The sequence below is a fragment of the Heterocephalus glaber genome, unplaced genomic scaffold, assembly GCF_053883595.1.
Source record: "Heterocephalus glaber isolate CG9 unplaced genomic scaffold, H.glaber_assembly_v1.0 deba00001454, whole genome shotgun sequence".
NCBI classification, from domain to species: Eukaryota; Metazoa; Chordata; class Mammalia; order Rodentia; family Bathyergidae; genus Heterocephalus; species Heterocephalus glaber.
Genome location: NW_028258303.1, coordinates 9503285 through 9520723, shown reverse-complemented (window position 1 = coordinate 9520723; position 17439 = coordinate 9503285). Strand labels below are relative to the sequence as shown.

Genomic DNA, 17439 nt, shown 5'->3' with positions numbered 1-17439 from the left:
CAAATCCTTATATTCTGTGTCCAGAATTAAGAACTAGAGTACATTTCTACAATAATATATAGCAAAACAGGGATTAGTTTTCAATTTTCCAAGTCTGAGAAAAAAACATTCCATGATGAATATTTAGCAAGAGCTTAATATCTGACAAAGAAATTGATAGAATGATTAACTGCACATAGATTGTGCCTTCAAATATCATGTTACAGACCAAGTGAATTGGCAGCTAATAATATTCTTTATTTCTTTCTAATCTCAGTACTTAAAAAAGAATCCCTTGCACAAAAAGGGTTTAGGAAGTGAATGAATGAATGAACACATATCTGTCCAAAGTATCTGGAGGGGAATCTTGCAGATAAGTTTAATTGAAGCCTAAGAATCCGGGATTTGCTGAAGAAATAAAATTATAAATCCCATGAAGCATATCTACTAGAAAAATAATCCTAGAAGACCCCTTGATCATTTCAGTTCTGTGTTACATACAACTAAAATATTTTTTTGGACTACAGTAGAAAGAAGTATAAAAAGCACTGGATAAGATCTCATTTTAATTTTTTCATGGATCTCATTTTTTCTTCAACTGTTTTCAGTAGTAAAAAAAAAATACAAATGACACCCAGCCATTAGAATATCAGTTTGAAAAATAGAGAAAGTAAAATTCTGATTATTTATTGTATTAGTTGGTCTCACTGGTAAACATTCTAAGAGTAAAATTTAAAGTGAGTTTCTTGTACACCTTTTTATTCAGTTACTTGTGCTTTCCTTGATATTTCTTATAATCACTGAGATTAACTTCAAATGATAATATAGCTAAAGTACTTTTATAAATGTAGTGTTGTTATGGCTTGTGTCTAGAGGTCCCCCCAAAACCTCATGCAGTCATAGGTGGAGCTTTTTTAGGGGTGGCTCAATCTAGAGTGTGTGATTGATTTATAGTGCAATGTTAGGATTAAGGGTCCTAGGACTAAGGGTGGGCGATTACTAAATCAGTCCACTAATTGGTTTGGCACCACCCTAATCCTGGTAGCCTGTATACAATATAAGGGACAGAAAGAGGCTACCTCCTGGCTGCCATGAACTGTTTCTCCTCTGCAATGCCTGTCTGCCATGCCATATTGCCTTGGAGTTAGTCCATTATGGGCTGAAACCTCTACAAACTGTGAACTGTAAGCCAAATAAACCTTTCCCCCTTTAACTTTGGGTGTCAAATATTTTGTTTTAGCAATGACAAAAAGTAACTAAGGCAAGTGTTTTACATATATTAAATTCATCCCCGTAATACAGGGAAGAACAGACATTGCAAACAAGTTTTTGTTACGTGTGTACGTACAGATATACATTTGAACAAAATGTGGCTTTTGGGTATGACACGGTGGAAAAGAATTAAATTTTTTCTCAATTTTCTTGTATAGTGGAACAAATTGTTAATGTATTCTCTTCACCCTATACTAACAAAATTCCATACTCCCCATTGTCAACGTGAACTTTCTCTTCAATGAGACATGAGGTCACGTAAGAAAGGAAAGTTACTTCATTCTTTTCTCATGGGCATTCTTAATAATGATTGCATGTGTTTTGCCATTTCCCCTTAGCTTCATCAGAGGTCTTTCACTACATCCAAAGATCCATCCCAGAAGAAGTCACAGATCACCAAAAAAATACCCTTCAGAAACAGGAAATCACGCTTCCTGAGTCCACTTCTGAACACAGAAATCTGTTTCCTCTACACGTTCCAAATTGGCGAAACTCTGTCCTAGCACATTCAGTGTGGAAACAGTTATCAAAAAGTCTGGAAGGACTTGTCTCCCAACTTCACATGAAACTTTTCGCTTCAAACTACTGAGATGAAAGGAGCAAAGTTATTTATCCTCCTTTCTAGTTTATGGAGTGGAGGCATTGGACTTGACCACATTAAGCATCCTTTGACTACCCCTGCGGATGAAAACTCCAAGAATATGACTTCTCTTTCAGCTCCTGCAAATTACACACCAAGTTTTCAAATGCTCTCAGGCACTCAGAACACATCGACTAAGATCTCTCTTACTCCTATGCTGAGGACATCTGAAGTGAATCCTCTACAATCAACATTGCCTCCTTCAAAGTCAAGCCAGGCTCCTGAGAGTGTGAGAAACCAAACACCCACAGCCACAGGGAAGACAAAAGAAGAAGTGGTAAAGTTACAAAAGCTTGCCTTTCCAACCAAGCCCACCATCAACATCAAACCTGGAGCAGAGACAGTGGTCCTTTCCAACTCTACACTGAAATTTCTTCAAAGCTTTGCCAGAAAGTCAAATCAACAAGCAAACTCTCTAAAATTAGCTGATGGCATGGGAAATAGATCCCCAAGGGAAACATACCTCAGCAGAGGTGATAGCATTCGAAGCCAAAGACCCAGCTCTCAAAAGTCCAGTTTTGAAACAACTAGAGGAAAGTAAGATTTTTTTTTCTTTTTTTTTCTTGCTCTGACTATAAAATTTTAAGTCAATAGTTTAAACTGAATTACTCCAAGAAAATTATTTCAGGTTCAAAATAAAATCAGGTCATAGTTGTAATTTTAGCATTACAGTTGTTACCTTAAGTAACAGAAAAAGATGAATAAGTAAAATATAGCAATTTTGTTTTAGCTGAAATAGTCAAAATCCCTTTTCTATTTACCTACACAAGGGCTGTTGCCTAGGTGGTCACTACAAAAGTAGCACCAAAGTGACTGTTAATTCTACTCAAGGGAATGTTGGTTATGCTCAGAACTATACCCAAAATATGAAAGAAAAATTGAAAAAATATGGACATATACATATTTGAAAATTGGAATGGGATATTGTGGAAAGTATGCAGTTATTAAAGATCACACCAAACCAATTGAGTTGTTGTGCACTGCAATTCCATGTAATTGAACCTGGTCTGTAATCCTGGCTTCAGGTCTGTCTAGATCCATGACTGCACAAACAGCTTATTTTCTTGGGTTTCAGATTCTTCATGTGTAAAATAGTAATACCATACCGGAAATGCAGAAAAAACATAACTTCACAGGGTTATGAAGATTCAAATTAATAGAATGTGCTTAGATGTATGCTTCTCACAGGAAAAACTGCTCAACAAATCATATTTAGCTAATACTTTTATTATGTTAAATTGTGTTTGTTATCATGAATGTGATGAATCAGAGAGCCTGTGTTTCACAGATTTTGGTTTAGTTAGAGGAATTTGAATTGTTGAACTGAAATAATAAAACCAAGTTTAAAGGAATATTGCTTAGAAAGCTTTCAAATGGCCCACAGACCAAAAACAAAGAAAAATACCTGAACATCACACCAATATTTTATTCATTTAATACTCAGGGTCATCTGTAGTTGGGAATGCTAGAAGTTTAGTGGTACAAAACTAAACTTACAAATACATATACCTATAGTAAAATGATTTCAGGACACTTTTCAAACAAGCCTTAGAAGCTAAATTAGTAAAATATTTTAATAAAAGTATAACAAAACTCAGGTGAAGAATGGGAGTAGATACCTACTACTTGAAAGGTATTTTGTCTGAGCTATTGTTGATACAGAGGTGAGGAGGAAAACATGAAGAAGGCAATAAATTTGTGGGTATGTATTCTGTTTTTCATTGTAAGTGTATTTTTTCATTATATTTCACAGGTTAGAGAACTTTAAAACATATAAGTAAATCTGATTTTAACTATTCACTTATAATTTGGAACAACCCAAATTAAATGCAAAACAAATATTATGGCTACAAATATTTAATTTCAGATGTGTAGATTTTGTCTACAACAGACAACTAACAAACATATATTAAACTTTCTTATTTGGGAGAACAACAGGATGTTGTCTATTAAATAATAATTATAAATGTCATTTATTGAGAACTTTTTCTAAACTGTTTACATGTACCATTTCTATTAGTCATATTAGCATCTGAAATCTTGTTTTCTTCAATTAATTACACTAGAACTCATAGGCAGTCATAAGAAAATATTGTGAAATTTTCAGAGATGTTGTAGTCAGGAGATGTTTTCAATAAGATAGGAAATATAATAAAAATAACAAAGATAATTCAAACTGAAATACAAGTTGAATACTGTGTAGCATACAAAAAAGTGGCATATTGTGTCATAAATAAAACTAACAACTAATAATTTGATAAACAGTGGCTCTTGAATGATAGTTGTTTTTTTTTTTCTCATTGGGAATTGTACCTTTATATAATGCATCTTGGTTCTTATTTTTTCCCCATTCCTAGCCCTCCCTTCACGCCCTCCACCCTTCCCTATTTACAAAGACTTTATTTCCAGTTTTTCCATTTCTCATCATTTTTTCCTTTCCCTTCTTTCCTTTCCCCTGTGCCTCCCACTATCCCTACCCCTTTGGACCTTTTCTTCCTATTTTACATTATCGATTATTCATTCTAATAATTGGTACATTTTAGGTATACAATATAATGACATTCATCATTGGAAATTTGCACCTTTACATAATCTCTCTTTGTTCTTGTTTTTCACCCTTGCCCAGCCTTCCCTTCAACCCCTCCAGCCCTCCCTATTTACAAAAGTTTTGTTCCTGTTTTTCCATTTTCTCATATTAATCCCATTCCCTTCTATCCTTTCCCTTAGCCCTCCCACTTCCTTCCCCTTTGCCCCTTTTCTTCCTATTTCACATGACCTATTATACATTTAGTCCTTATTTACACTTTCAGTTATAGTTTTATACAAGCTGCTCACCTTTTAAACTGGGGAACATTTCCTTGATCACTGTCTATTAGTTGTCCGTCAGGTGCTTAACACTATGCTAGGCCCTTAGCATGCACAGAATTTTTAAAATAACAATAATTATGCCTCTAAGGAATATTTACAATAAAAAATAAACACCAAAGTATCTAATTTTTTAAAAATTCAATATGTTATGAGAAAACCATATATTAAGTATAATTAGCTGAACAGAATTTCTTCATATGGATTTTCCAGTGTAAATAATATCAAATTTCTATGGGAAAATACAACTGCACTTAAAAGTTCCACAGTTTCACATACTGGAGAGCCTGAGGGTTTCTTATGAATGACAAAGGCATTAGAGAAAACTGAGGTTCTCTATGGACACTGTGCTGGTGCAAGAAAGCCTTGATAATGTTGAAAGAAGTCATTAATATTTTCATTTGATTAGTAAAAAATAATAATAGTAGTAGAGTTGGGCATGGTCACACATGCCAGTTACTCAGGCCAGGAGGATCATGAATTTGAGACCAGCCTGGGGGACACCATGAGACTCTATGCCAAAAAAGAAGAAAAGAGAAAAAAATCATGATAGTCTCAAACACTTATATAACATGTATTCCTAATACTATATTATTCTGAGTGAATACATATGTATACATATATACACACATATATATATATATATATATATATATATTCATTTAACTGTTACCATAACTCCAAAGGAAGAAGATTCTGTCATGGTTTTTTTATGAAGAGATTAAATAACTCACCTAAGGTCACTTGGCTAGCAAGACAAAGTTTCAAACCCAAGGTGGCTGTTTCAGAGTCTTAGCACTCAGCTTCTATAATACCCTCCCTTGACACATACAAGTTGCCATCCCAAATGGGAAAATAAAAATGAGCAGTTCACTTCCTGCTTATGAGCCTTTAGAGGCTGTTGAATACCTCCGGAATAGAATCCGTATTCTTCAGCAAGGGAGTCATATACTGCCATCCTTCACCTACCTCCTGCCAATTTCCTCAGCCTCATCTTCTGCCACTTGCATCATATTTAAATTTATAGTTATTAGATCCAAAATATGTTGTTTGATAAATAATCTGCTTTCTTCTTAATTTTTCTCTTTGGATGTCATGGTCTGCATTTCCCATCACTTACTGTTTTGAATCTCATAATAATACTTCTTCAATAATAATACTTTTAAACCTCATAACAATACATAATGAGACAGCTTCTCACCTGCTAAATTAGCTGACCCTTCTAAGTGTTCCCCTGGCTCTCTAATTCTTCCACTGCACTTATAACAGCATACAGTAATAATGAACTTGTTGTTTCTTTGTTTATTGGGTCATATTTTCATTGATAAGAAAATCTCAGGCTTACATTAGGTTAATAATAAATACTTAACCAAACTGAATGTGAAATATGAGGGTCAGTATATTAATATAATAAGAATTCTTCCCAAGGAAATATTTTCCATGAAATAATATAGGTGATTTGATGTGAACTCATCATATTTTTCCTTCATCTATCACTTTTAGAATATTATAATTCTTAAAAAAGAAAATACCTCTTTATATGATAGGTTCATTCCTATAAGATTACTATGACATATTTTTGTGTCTTCTTGTATGTTGTCATTTTTGCACTGCAGGAACCCTTTCCTACAACAGAGTTGTGGTTTCCTGTCTGGCAAATTGAGTATTCACAAATGACCAAGCACTTTGAAGTAGGATAAAAAGAAATTAGGATTAGTATGTTTATGTGTTGAACCAGTATTTGCTGAACGTCTAATATGTTTCCAGCACCTTGGTTATGGCAATAGTAAAACAGTGAACAAAAACTCTGCCATACTGTGCCTTGATGAGCCTACAGCTCGCCAGGAAGGATAGAAAGAGGAAAACAGTAAGTCAGAAATGCTGATGTTGAATCGAATATTGGGAAACATTCTGAATGCAGCTGTTGAGAAAGTGAATGGCTTCCTCATCCTAAATGAGGTCAGTAAGCCTTGCCTGAGAGGATAATTAGTAAAATGAGTTACTCAGATAACCCAACTGCCTACTTAGCTTCTCCCACACTCCTTAATCCCTGAGCACATGTATCTTAATCCACCATCACAGTGAATGGCTAGTTCCATAACTGGAAATCTTAGATGTATCCTTCACATTGTTCTTTCTCTCCTAGTCTTTGTCTACTCTATCAACAAGTTTGGCCATTCAGTGTATTCCAAATCCCCCAGCTTCTCTCCACCTTTGCTATCATCATCCTGTTCCAGTCACCATTGTCTACCACTAATCTTCTAAATGATCCATAGCCTTCCAATGTGGCCTCCCATAATTTATGCTCCTTGCAAGTGAAAGATGTTTAAACATTTAAATCAGATGAATGCATTTCACTGAATGTAATACTTCATTATTCTAGGTTACACCTTATTTTAGATACTACTAAGAAGAAAAAGAAGGGCCTGAGATTTAACTCAGTAGTTCTGCTGCCTGCCTTGCAAGCGCAAGGTCCTGAGTTCGATCCCCAGTACCAAAAAATAAAAATAAAAAAATAAAAAGAAGCAAACACAAACAAAAAACAAAACAAAACCTCAAAAGAAGAAAAAGAATGGCATCTACTTAAGATTTTTAGATTTATTTATCCTTCAGACTAAGTTTTTCATCATATATCATTCTTTTGCAAACTTGAAAATATAAATGAAACTGGTTAAAGTATTGCTAAGACAGTGGAAACTACTATCTAATAGTGACTAAAAAATACCATTGATTTCAAAATACATCTTGATTCACAGGGAAGTGTGCCTTAAAGTCTGTGAAATTTGGATTCTCACTCATTGTCGCACTCCAAGCTCACTTCACTTCACTTCCTGCAGGCACATTGGCCCTCTGTCTGATCACTTATTGTATCAAGTTAATAGATGTCTCTCGGAAACTCCTTTTCTCTCTTGCTGGAATGCTCTTCCTTCAGCATTTGGGTGGAGGGACTCCTTTTCTATTTGCAGTTTTAGCTTCATGTCACCTCCTCTAAGAGGCGTTCTCTAACCATCTGATAAAAAGCTGTCCATTCTCTTGCTCACTGTTCCTGTCTTATCACCCTTATTTTTCCCTTATAGCATTTATTTGAAATTATTCAGTCTATGTAGAGAGTGATTATGAATATAAATTGGGGAAGTACTAGTGTATAGAGATGTATTAATTCATGGGTGTAGATGATACTGAAATAACCCTATAATCTAAATTAGAGAAGTTCTAGTATTTTATGCAGTAGTAGTGGAAGATGCCTGAGAAAGACCCATAAGTGGAATGGCAGACACATTAGGAAGAAAATGAGAACTATGTGGTGACAGAGCAAAGGAACAAACTATTTTAGCAAGGTTGCAAGTGATCCACAGAATAGAATTCTGCTAAAAAAAAAAAAAAGGAGGACTGAAAATGTCCGTTATGAAGATTGTAAAAGTATCCATACATGAAGAAAAGTGGCTCAGTGAGCTCTGTGCTCTGAATGAGTGGAAGTTTGAAGAAAACTGGAAAAGACAGGCAGCTATTATGCACAACTCTGTCGAGGTTTTTTATTTTTTGAGAAGGTTTTAAATTTTGTTTTTAATAAAAGGAAAAAGAGAGAGATGTAGATCAGAAATCAAAGCTACTCTAGTTTTCTATTTTTTGTTTCATTTAATTTTATTTTATACCCTGAAAAGTCAGAAATATGTCAAAGTGTTCATAAGAAGGCCAAAACAAAGATATAAGTTGATTATGCAGGAAAAATAAAATGAATTTTTTTAAATTTTAATTTCTTTATTGTAATGATTATTACTTTTAGAATTTCATTTGTTATATTTTTTTCTGCATGCCATGTAACTTGTTTTGTAGACAAAGGTGTGGCTTAAAGTAATGATTTGTGACTTCTAATATACTATCTCAAAGGATAAGTTCTCTATATTTTTATTAAGCTACTCATAAATTTAAAAGTTAAATACCTAATTTAAACTTTTGTTTGAAAGTCACACAATCAATTAAATTAATTCTAATATTTATCATAATACTAATCTTTCTTGTTTTGTGTGAATTATGAATAGTTTTACATGCAAAAAATTGATCAGTTCGATTCATGTATTGTTTTCAAAGTTATTATTAGGCTTAATGGTATCTATAGGGAATTTTTCTTGTAAAATTCTAAAGAGAAATACATTCATATTAAAGAGTATTTTTGGTATCTTTAGAAAATACAGATATTTGTTGTATTACTGCCAGTGAAAACAATCATGATGTATAGTCTGTATCTCAATTTTTCTCATTAGTCATTCACCTTATTTTATTACTTTGTTATTTCTACTTTCTGTTACTACTGGAGATAGATAGATAGATAGATAGATATAATTTTATATGTTGGAATTTAACAAGTGCTTATTCAGTCCTGGTTCTGGTTTTCTGATTATAAAACTAGAATATAAAAAATGTATTTCTAGATGCAAGTGCTCAAAGAGCTAGTTCAGAGAGGCAACTGGAATAAATGTAGAATTAAGCCTCACGCATTAGCCTGCCTTTGTGGTCTGCACTCCGGGAAAGCCTGACACCTGCTGGGACAGAAATAGTTTACAGTGCCCTGAAGAGACTGAAGGGGAAATAGAATTAAATAAAGTACGATTAGCTAAAGTAAAACAAATCTATACAGAGGGTTGTATTAAAGGCTGACCACATGGAGCATCACTTAGAAAATACATATGTTGTGTGTTTAATTCAGAGGACCACTTTTTAAAAGTACTATCTTTGACTTTAAAAATTGGAAAACAGATTAGATCCAAACAACTCCAGGGATGCTGTGGGATGGGGACACATTTAGCTCATTCTCCTACAAATTTACATTAAGAATATTATATGTAGAAATTATTCTGTGACTTTTTAGATACTATAAAGTTATCTATCATTGAAAACTCAATTACATTCACTTTACTTGCCCACTCCAGAAAGCAAATTAACATTAATGATGCCTGACAAAAGATTTTAATTGCAAAAGTTGGTATACAATAAAGGTGTTTCTTTTTAAAGCCAAAATTAACCATAAAATTAAATTATTAAAAGTTTCCCAAGATCTGAGGTTTGCATTGAAGCTTTTGGAAAATTTGTTTTATATATTAATTCATTTACATGATCGTTTATAAAACTAATGCTTTAATCTTGAATACTATAAAGAATTTTGTAAAAGAATGATCCATGACTGTAAAGACACAGTAAAAGAAATTAACCACAAAATCTATCATTCCTTTATCTAAAAAAATAAAGCTTCCATTTTCTTAATAAAGTAAGTACTGAAATAAACTAGTCTTTTGAACTATTAGCTGAAACTATATATTAAAAAACCCAGGACTTTAAGAGTGGTTTAGATGCCCAGAATATTTTACTAACTATAAGCCTTTGCTTCACATTTTTATAATTTCTTCATAGTATATGTATTTCTCTTGGACTCTTTTCTCATTTGTGACTAGTGAATACATGTAATTTCAGCCTTTCAAATAAGTTGGGTTTTTTTTTTCCAGTACTGGAGATCGCGCTGAGGACCTTGTGCTTGCCAGGCAAGTGCAGCGCCACTGAGCTACATCCCCAGCCCTGAATAATTTGACAAAGGACTGTTTTTTGGTTTGATTAAAAAACCAAAATTATATAAAATATGGAATAACACTTTGGAAATGCTTATATTTGCAACTACTTAAGGTTATGGAGATATCTTGAATGGTATACTCTACCGAGGGCCAAGCTTCATCATCTAAACTGAACATAAATGTTAATGATCCTTTTCTGAATGGTTTTCCAGAAATTGTTATTGACTTAAAACATAAAAGCAATTATGGTTATCAACAATTATGAATTTATCAGATGATTAAAAGAAGCCAAATAAGAGAGCTATGTCTTTATATATGAGGAAAAAATATTGGAAATATACATTTATATATAGGGCTGATCAGACCCCCCAATCACCTGTACATTGGCAGGATAACAAAAGACAAGGCAAGATTTTTACTGCATAGGAGGCCCAAGATGGTCAAAGCTCTTATCAGGCTAAGGCACTGTCTCCTGGAGCTTCATTATTTATTGAACACACAGCTTCTTGGAGGGGTAGGGGCAGTGCAGGAAACAGTGGAGTGGAGAGCACTGACAAGGGAACCTGACATTCCAGCAGGAACAGATCATTGATTAATGGGAAATTTGTTCTTTCCCATAGATTAATTTTTGCTTCTATAGAAGTTTTGTGCATGAGTCATGTTGCCCTTAGCTGCAATATTGTCTTGCCATCCAAGAAGTCACAGCCTCACAGATCATTGAGATCTCCGCTGTGACCAGTGGCATGAGGAATTGTTCCATTCTCATACATCAGCTGCTGGCTCTTCAGGCAGGCCCTTATGGGCTAATAAGCAGACTCAGAGTTTTAATATGAAAAGCCAATTTATGAATTTGCAGCCCACTCAGGGTGCTCTCTCTGTCTTTCTCTCTCTCTCTCTCTCTGTCTCTCTCTCTCTCTCGATATGTGTATGTGTGTGTCCTCTTTGTAAAAAATCCACTTGATTTTCTGAATCTTTTAATTGTTATCTGCAGTAGCAGCAGCAAGTGTTTTACTTCTGGTAATCCCTTTAATCTCACAACAATCCTGTGAGGTAGGTAATATTATCATACATTCTGTACAGAAGAGGAGACCACATTTCACAGACAGGGCAATGGATAATCGATTGTAGAGTCAAGATCTAAAAGCAAGTAGCCAAGCTCCACATCCACCCTGGTCACTGTCGTGTGTGATATGTTAACAACGGTGTCCATGATTCTATTCAAGCAAATGTTTTTATTATTATTATTATTATTATTATTATTATTTACTCATGGTTATGTCCTTCTCCCTCTTTATTCCATAATAAAAATAAACAGCCCAAATATAAAGTCTCTTTTTATTTTCCCCCATGTGTGGATTAAAAGAGAATGAAATCTTGTGTACTAACGCATCCTACCTCATCAGAAGTGACTTTCTAATTCTGACCTACAGCGTTGGAAAAAGGGCATATTTATTTATGGTATTAAGAGAAATCCCTCATTTCTCCTCCCTTCCTTTTCTTTCTTTTTCCCTTTTTCTCTCTGTCCCTTTCTTTTGCTTCTCTCCTTTTATTTTTTCCTCTGTTTCTTCTTTGATTAAACTCCCTGTAATTTTGGCAAGAAGTATGCAAAATTATTATTATTTATGGCTTTCCATAGCATTTTCCAGTATGTGTGTAGGTATATTCATAAGTATGTATGTATGTATTTACTTTTGTTCTACCAAAATATACATAAAACTGATTTTTTTACCTTCTTTAAGTGTACAATTCTATGGCATTAAACTGTTGCTCTGCAGCCATCACCACCATCTATCTATATGTAGCAATTTTTTTGGTCTTCACAAACTGAATATTTTTGCCTATTAAAAAATAATTCCCAATTCCTCCATCCTCCTAACTCCTGGCAACCACATTCTACTCTGTCTCTATGAATTTAACTACTCTAGCTCCATCATTTTTATGAAATTATACAATATTTGCTTTTTGTGGCTAGTTTATTTCAATTGGTGTAATATCTTTAAGGTTTACTCATGTTGTAAAGTCTATCAGAATTTCCTTTTTATGGCTGAATAATGTTTAATTTTCTTGGTGGATGTATATAAAATATTATCTATTATATATGTAAAATGTGGTCTCTTTTTTTTTCATTCATCTATCAGTAGACACTTGGGTTACTTCTAAGTTTGGGGAATTATGCTAAGGAGAACATTTACCCTGAGTAGTGTTGTGATTTAAAATCTGTTTTTTAAAATAATTTAAACCACATATTTATCCTCAGAGACTTAATTGAATGTTGGACCAAATGAAACTTTGTTTGAATGTTTTTCTCCATAATTATTACCATCAACAAAAACAGATTTAAGATAAAATCTCTCTTTTAAACTTGTTTTTTCCTTATAAAACAAATTGCTAGCTGGGAGTGGTTATACACACCTGTAATTCCAGATACTCATGAGGCTGAGACAGGAAGATAGCAACTTGAAAACTAGATGGGCAACAAAGAAAGACTCTGATTCAAAAACAGAAAAACAAAAATAAAATTAAAAAGTACGTTTTACTAATGTATACAAAAGTAAGAGAGAAGGAATTTATTATAGTAGAATCATATGAAGGACTTGACAGTGAAGTGAACAAGTTGAATTAGCCAAAGTGGTAAATGTGTCATTAAAAATGCACCATTACCTTTTATATATTTAGGACATGTTTAACCCACTTATTATCATTGAATTGGTGAGGATTTAATTCCTATAGACTTGAGGAGTTTAGTATACAATGACGTACAACACTGTCATTTTATAATTTTGCTATTGGTAATTGTCAAACTTAGTTAAGTATTTTCATATAATCATAATCTTATAATTAAAATTATAGAGCTCTTCGTGTGATAAATTAGTGGTAATATGAATGAATTACTTCCTCATAAAGGATCAATTAATATATTTCTCTTTAAATCCACTAGAGAATTAGGTTTTCCTGAGGCATTTATGAATTATTAATACATGTATATGTTATTGTCATCTGCAATTTGTACTCATTTTGGGGTACAAAGCAAAGAAATAAGATCATTTGTAATCTTACAGTTTCTCAAGTCAGGAGGGCATGAATGTGAATTAGGTGAAGTGTGGAAGGTCCTTATGCAAGTGACCCAATCAGCCTGTATCTTGATGAGAATGTTAATTTTCGGAAGCAGCCATATCTACCATATTTTGTTTCGTTTTCCTCTTGCTTCTCTTTGGATTCCTGAGTTCATCTCAGTACAAGATGACAGGACAAAGATCCTTCAATGTATAAAGGCTCTCCCAAGCATAAAATCTTTTCCGATTTTGGAGGAAAATAGCTGGGATTTTTGTAGGGATTTTGTTGGTTTTCCAAGGAGAGTCAACTTCTCGCAATATAATTCTTTTGTAATGTGTCAGTTCAAGCAAGCCATGGGTTACCAATATGAAAGTTTAATCATTTAGCCTCATAGGGATTAGATGATAAGCAATTTATTAATTTGAGTTCTAATGACTAGTATAATTGAACCATGTTAATTCTTAGGTTGCTGCCCTTCTTTCTTATGAAAAATATCCCGTGTTGTCCTTATCTAAAAGCACCCTTGTTGCTCCACCAGTAAGAATGGATGTGATTGGGCCAAAACTTAAGTAAAGAAAATTTTTCTTAATTTTGTCTTTTCATTATCCTTCCTGAAAGACTGAGTTTCTAAGATGTCCAAATGAAAAATACAGTAGATTATTTACAAGCCTTTTCCTCATAATGATAGACAAGTCTCTGCGTTTTGTAAGTCCTAACAGAACCCTTTTTCACCTTCTGTTTTATATGTTCAACAAGCTAGGCTTTTACTCATAACCAAAGATATCTGCTTTTCCCTAGACCAAAGTTCTAACTTCCAACTTAGAAAATCCAAAGAATCAATACAGGCATTTTTTCAGTACATGTTGCTGCACAAAAGCACAAGAGCTATTACCTTAGAGTGATTCCCAAATGCAGTCTGTGGGATGCAGGGTTCTGACCCCTTGGAGTGCTGAACAACTTCAAAGTCACTGTTGTGCCTACACCATAATCAGTCCAGAAAGGTACAAAGGATTTCTGGATTTGAGCAAAATATTTGTCAGGGATCATTGCATTTACCTTTAAAGTGCCTATCATGATTTTGCCCTGCTTAATTTGTATTTTTTAAAACATATTTTCAGATCATTTTCTTTTAAAAATATATTTGTATTTGTAACACCCCTTGATGAGCTTATTTCATCAATAGCATAAACTCAATTATGAGTCACACTAGGGGCTCTTTTTGCTGTGGGTAGTTCTTTCAGTTTGCCCTGGATTAATGGTTGCTGGGCCATGAGCAGTCTGATCTGCTGCTGCTTTGCCTCCTCAACTATTTTGGTCATAAGATTATTTTATTATTTAGGATTTTCAAAGATCTCTGCAGATGACACTGCCATGTTATCTCTGACATATTTTTTTCTTTTCAAACCCCCAAATATGTACCCTTTGTAATACATCTGTATTTTCCTTCTCCCCCCTCCACTTTCATAGGAATTTAGCAAATACTCATGTGACAGGCAGTCTCACTGCGCTTCAGCTGAAGTTGGCTATTTTCAGTGATGAGGATCATACTTGATTTGCATAGGAAATCTAGTTTTTTTTTTTGAAGATCCCTTTATTATGGTCCTCTTAATTTTGAATCTCTCCTATTTTTATGTTTTGTTTTTTCTCAATTCTTTCTTTTGTATTATTTTTCCCTCAGATTTCATCATACTTTAACAAAATGTATCAACATATCTTTTTCACTCTTTAAGGGGCCAGAGTTTTTAGACATCTGATCCAGAGGAACCTCGTAAAGTTTTATGTTTCTCAATTTATCTGCTTTAGGCGGGTGCCTTAGATGAATGACAATATGGAGTGACTGCATCAACCTAATTAGCATAGACTTTTTTTTTTTGCTTTTTGTATGTTATTTTCAGAAATTTTTGTATGATGTACTTAAATGAGGTTTTCCTTTGAGTTAATCCTCTAGGAATTCATTGGGCTTCTTAAATATCAAATTTAGAACATTTTTCTTTGTATTAAATATGTATTCTGCCCCAGTCTCTCTCTTCTACTTTTCTGGAACTCTACCTGCACAGTCATTGAGCACTTGAGTTCTTACTCATCTTAATGTTCTCCTCTTTGTGATTCAGTGTGGATGGCCTCTACTGCCCCATCGAGTTCATTGATCTTAATTTCTATGATATGCAAACCTCAATTACCACATCAGTTTTGTTATGTTTTTTGGTTTTTTGGTTTGTTTGGTTTTTTGGGGTACCAGGGATTGAACTCGGGTCCTTGCACCACATCAGTTTTTAATTCATACACTGTATATTACTTGCTCTATTCAGTGGTGAAATGTTTTAGTCACTGAGTGCTAATTCTAACATATATTTCGTCTCTGTTTTTTGTTTGTTTGCTCAGTTTTCTGTTAACTGGAGTTTTACTCCATATCCCTGTTTCTTCTTTCTAGTTTTGTTTGTTTATTCATGCAGAGCACTGCACTGTTACTCAGGTGTCTGGGTTTGATTGTCTGCAAGCAAAATATAGTATTCAATCCAAGATGCTAGGGGATTCTTGTGTTGACTTTTACAGTGATGTCTCTGCCTCTTCTGCTTATTTCACACACTTCCCCACCTTCATAGCTGCGCTCACATCTCTGTTTTCTTCACTAGGTGTTCTGTCTTTTGCGGGATACTTTCCCTAGTAATGCAGTTTGAAAATTGTTCCCAGGCAGGAAACAATCTGAATGTAGAGCTCCTATCTGGTGTTTCTCCCTTTGAAGGATCATGTGAATGTGTGGTCTGCAGTCCAACATCTGAAGACTGTTGCTTTATTTATCTTGGCAAGATTCATAATTTTTACCATCGGGAGATAACGTAAGAAGATCAATGTATCTGACCTATTGTGCTATGGCCAAAGACAGAACTCTTCAAATTTCATGTTTTTAGTTTATTATTGAAAATTTATAGAATAAGCTGATTTAAGATATAAAGCTAGTGATTGTTTCTAAAAGTACCTTTATTGTACAGATAAATTTGAGGACAATTGACATACTTCCATTGACTTTTCCCTTTGATTAACACAATTTATTTACATTTGTCAATAAATTAATCTTTAAAGCTTTAAATTTGTATAAAGTAAATCTTATACTGCTTCTGTTGGATCTATTCTAAAGTACATTATTCATAGCATCATTTTTGAATCTTTTATTGGTACACAGACATGTAATTGATCTTGTGAAATTAATTTAATTTGTTATTAATTATATAGAAGTTTATATCAAAGTTAATTACATTATTGAACTCTAATTATGATTTGCATCTAGAATATTTTGCTTTCATTAGGTACAACTATATCATTGATGCTAATAATAGTTATTTTTACTGTTTTTGATCCATAAACTGTTTATTTACTTACTTGTGTAGTACTGAACATTATATAAAGTAATAGACCGAGATCTGAGTCTCTTCTTTTTTTAATATAATTTTATTGGTACATTTTAGGTATACAATATAATGACATTCACCATTGGAAATTTGCACCTTTACATAATCTCTCTTGGTTCATATTTTTCCCCTTTCCCCTGTCCTGCCTTCAAACCTTCCATCCCCCTCTATTTACAAAGACTTTGTTTCCAGTTATTCATTTTCTCATATTAATTCCATTTCCTTCTTTCCTTTCCCCTACCCCTCCCACTTCCCCTTTGCCCCCTTTCTTCCTATTTCACATTGTCTATTATACATTTTAGTCCTTATTTACACTTTCAGTTTCTCACACAAGAGCAACTATTCAGTATTTACACATGTGTGTCCTATTTACTTCACGTTTTGGGGGGTTCCTGTCTCACGGAGTATTGTTTTCCACCCTTTAACTTTTAGTCTATGAGTTTCATTTTGAATTAAGTGTGTTTCTTGTATGCAGCCTATTGTTGGATTTGTTGTCGTGTCCGATGGGTTCATTCTGCTAGGCTTCCTGGGGTTGTGATCCTCAATGTCAGTTCCTAGGATATTGTGTAAAATGTTTTGGAGTGCTGGTTTGGTATTCATGAAGTTCCTAAGGTGCTCTTTGTCATGAAAGTATCTTATTTCTCCATCAATTTTGAAAGAT

The 17439-nt window shown here is 33.8% G+C and overlaps 1 protein-coding gene across 2 annotated transcripts in view; it reads left to right on the top strand.

Annotated features, from left to right (window-relative positions):
• The first annotated feature begins 1735 nt into the window (after window positions 1–1735).
• Mmrn1 (multimerin 1) overlaps window positions 1736–17439 on the top strand; it is a 58188-nt gene continuing 42484 nt past the window's right edge. For both annotated transcript variants that reach the window (XM_021261078.2, XM_004848078.3), the window contains exon 1: window positions 1736–2428. In XM_021261078.2, coding sequence (XP_021116737.2) covers window positions 1842–2428 — 587 coding nt within the window. In that variant the 5' untranslated portion in view covers window positions 1736–1841. The remainder of the gene's footprint in view (window positions 2429–17439) is intronic.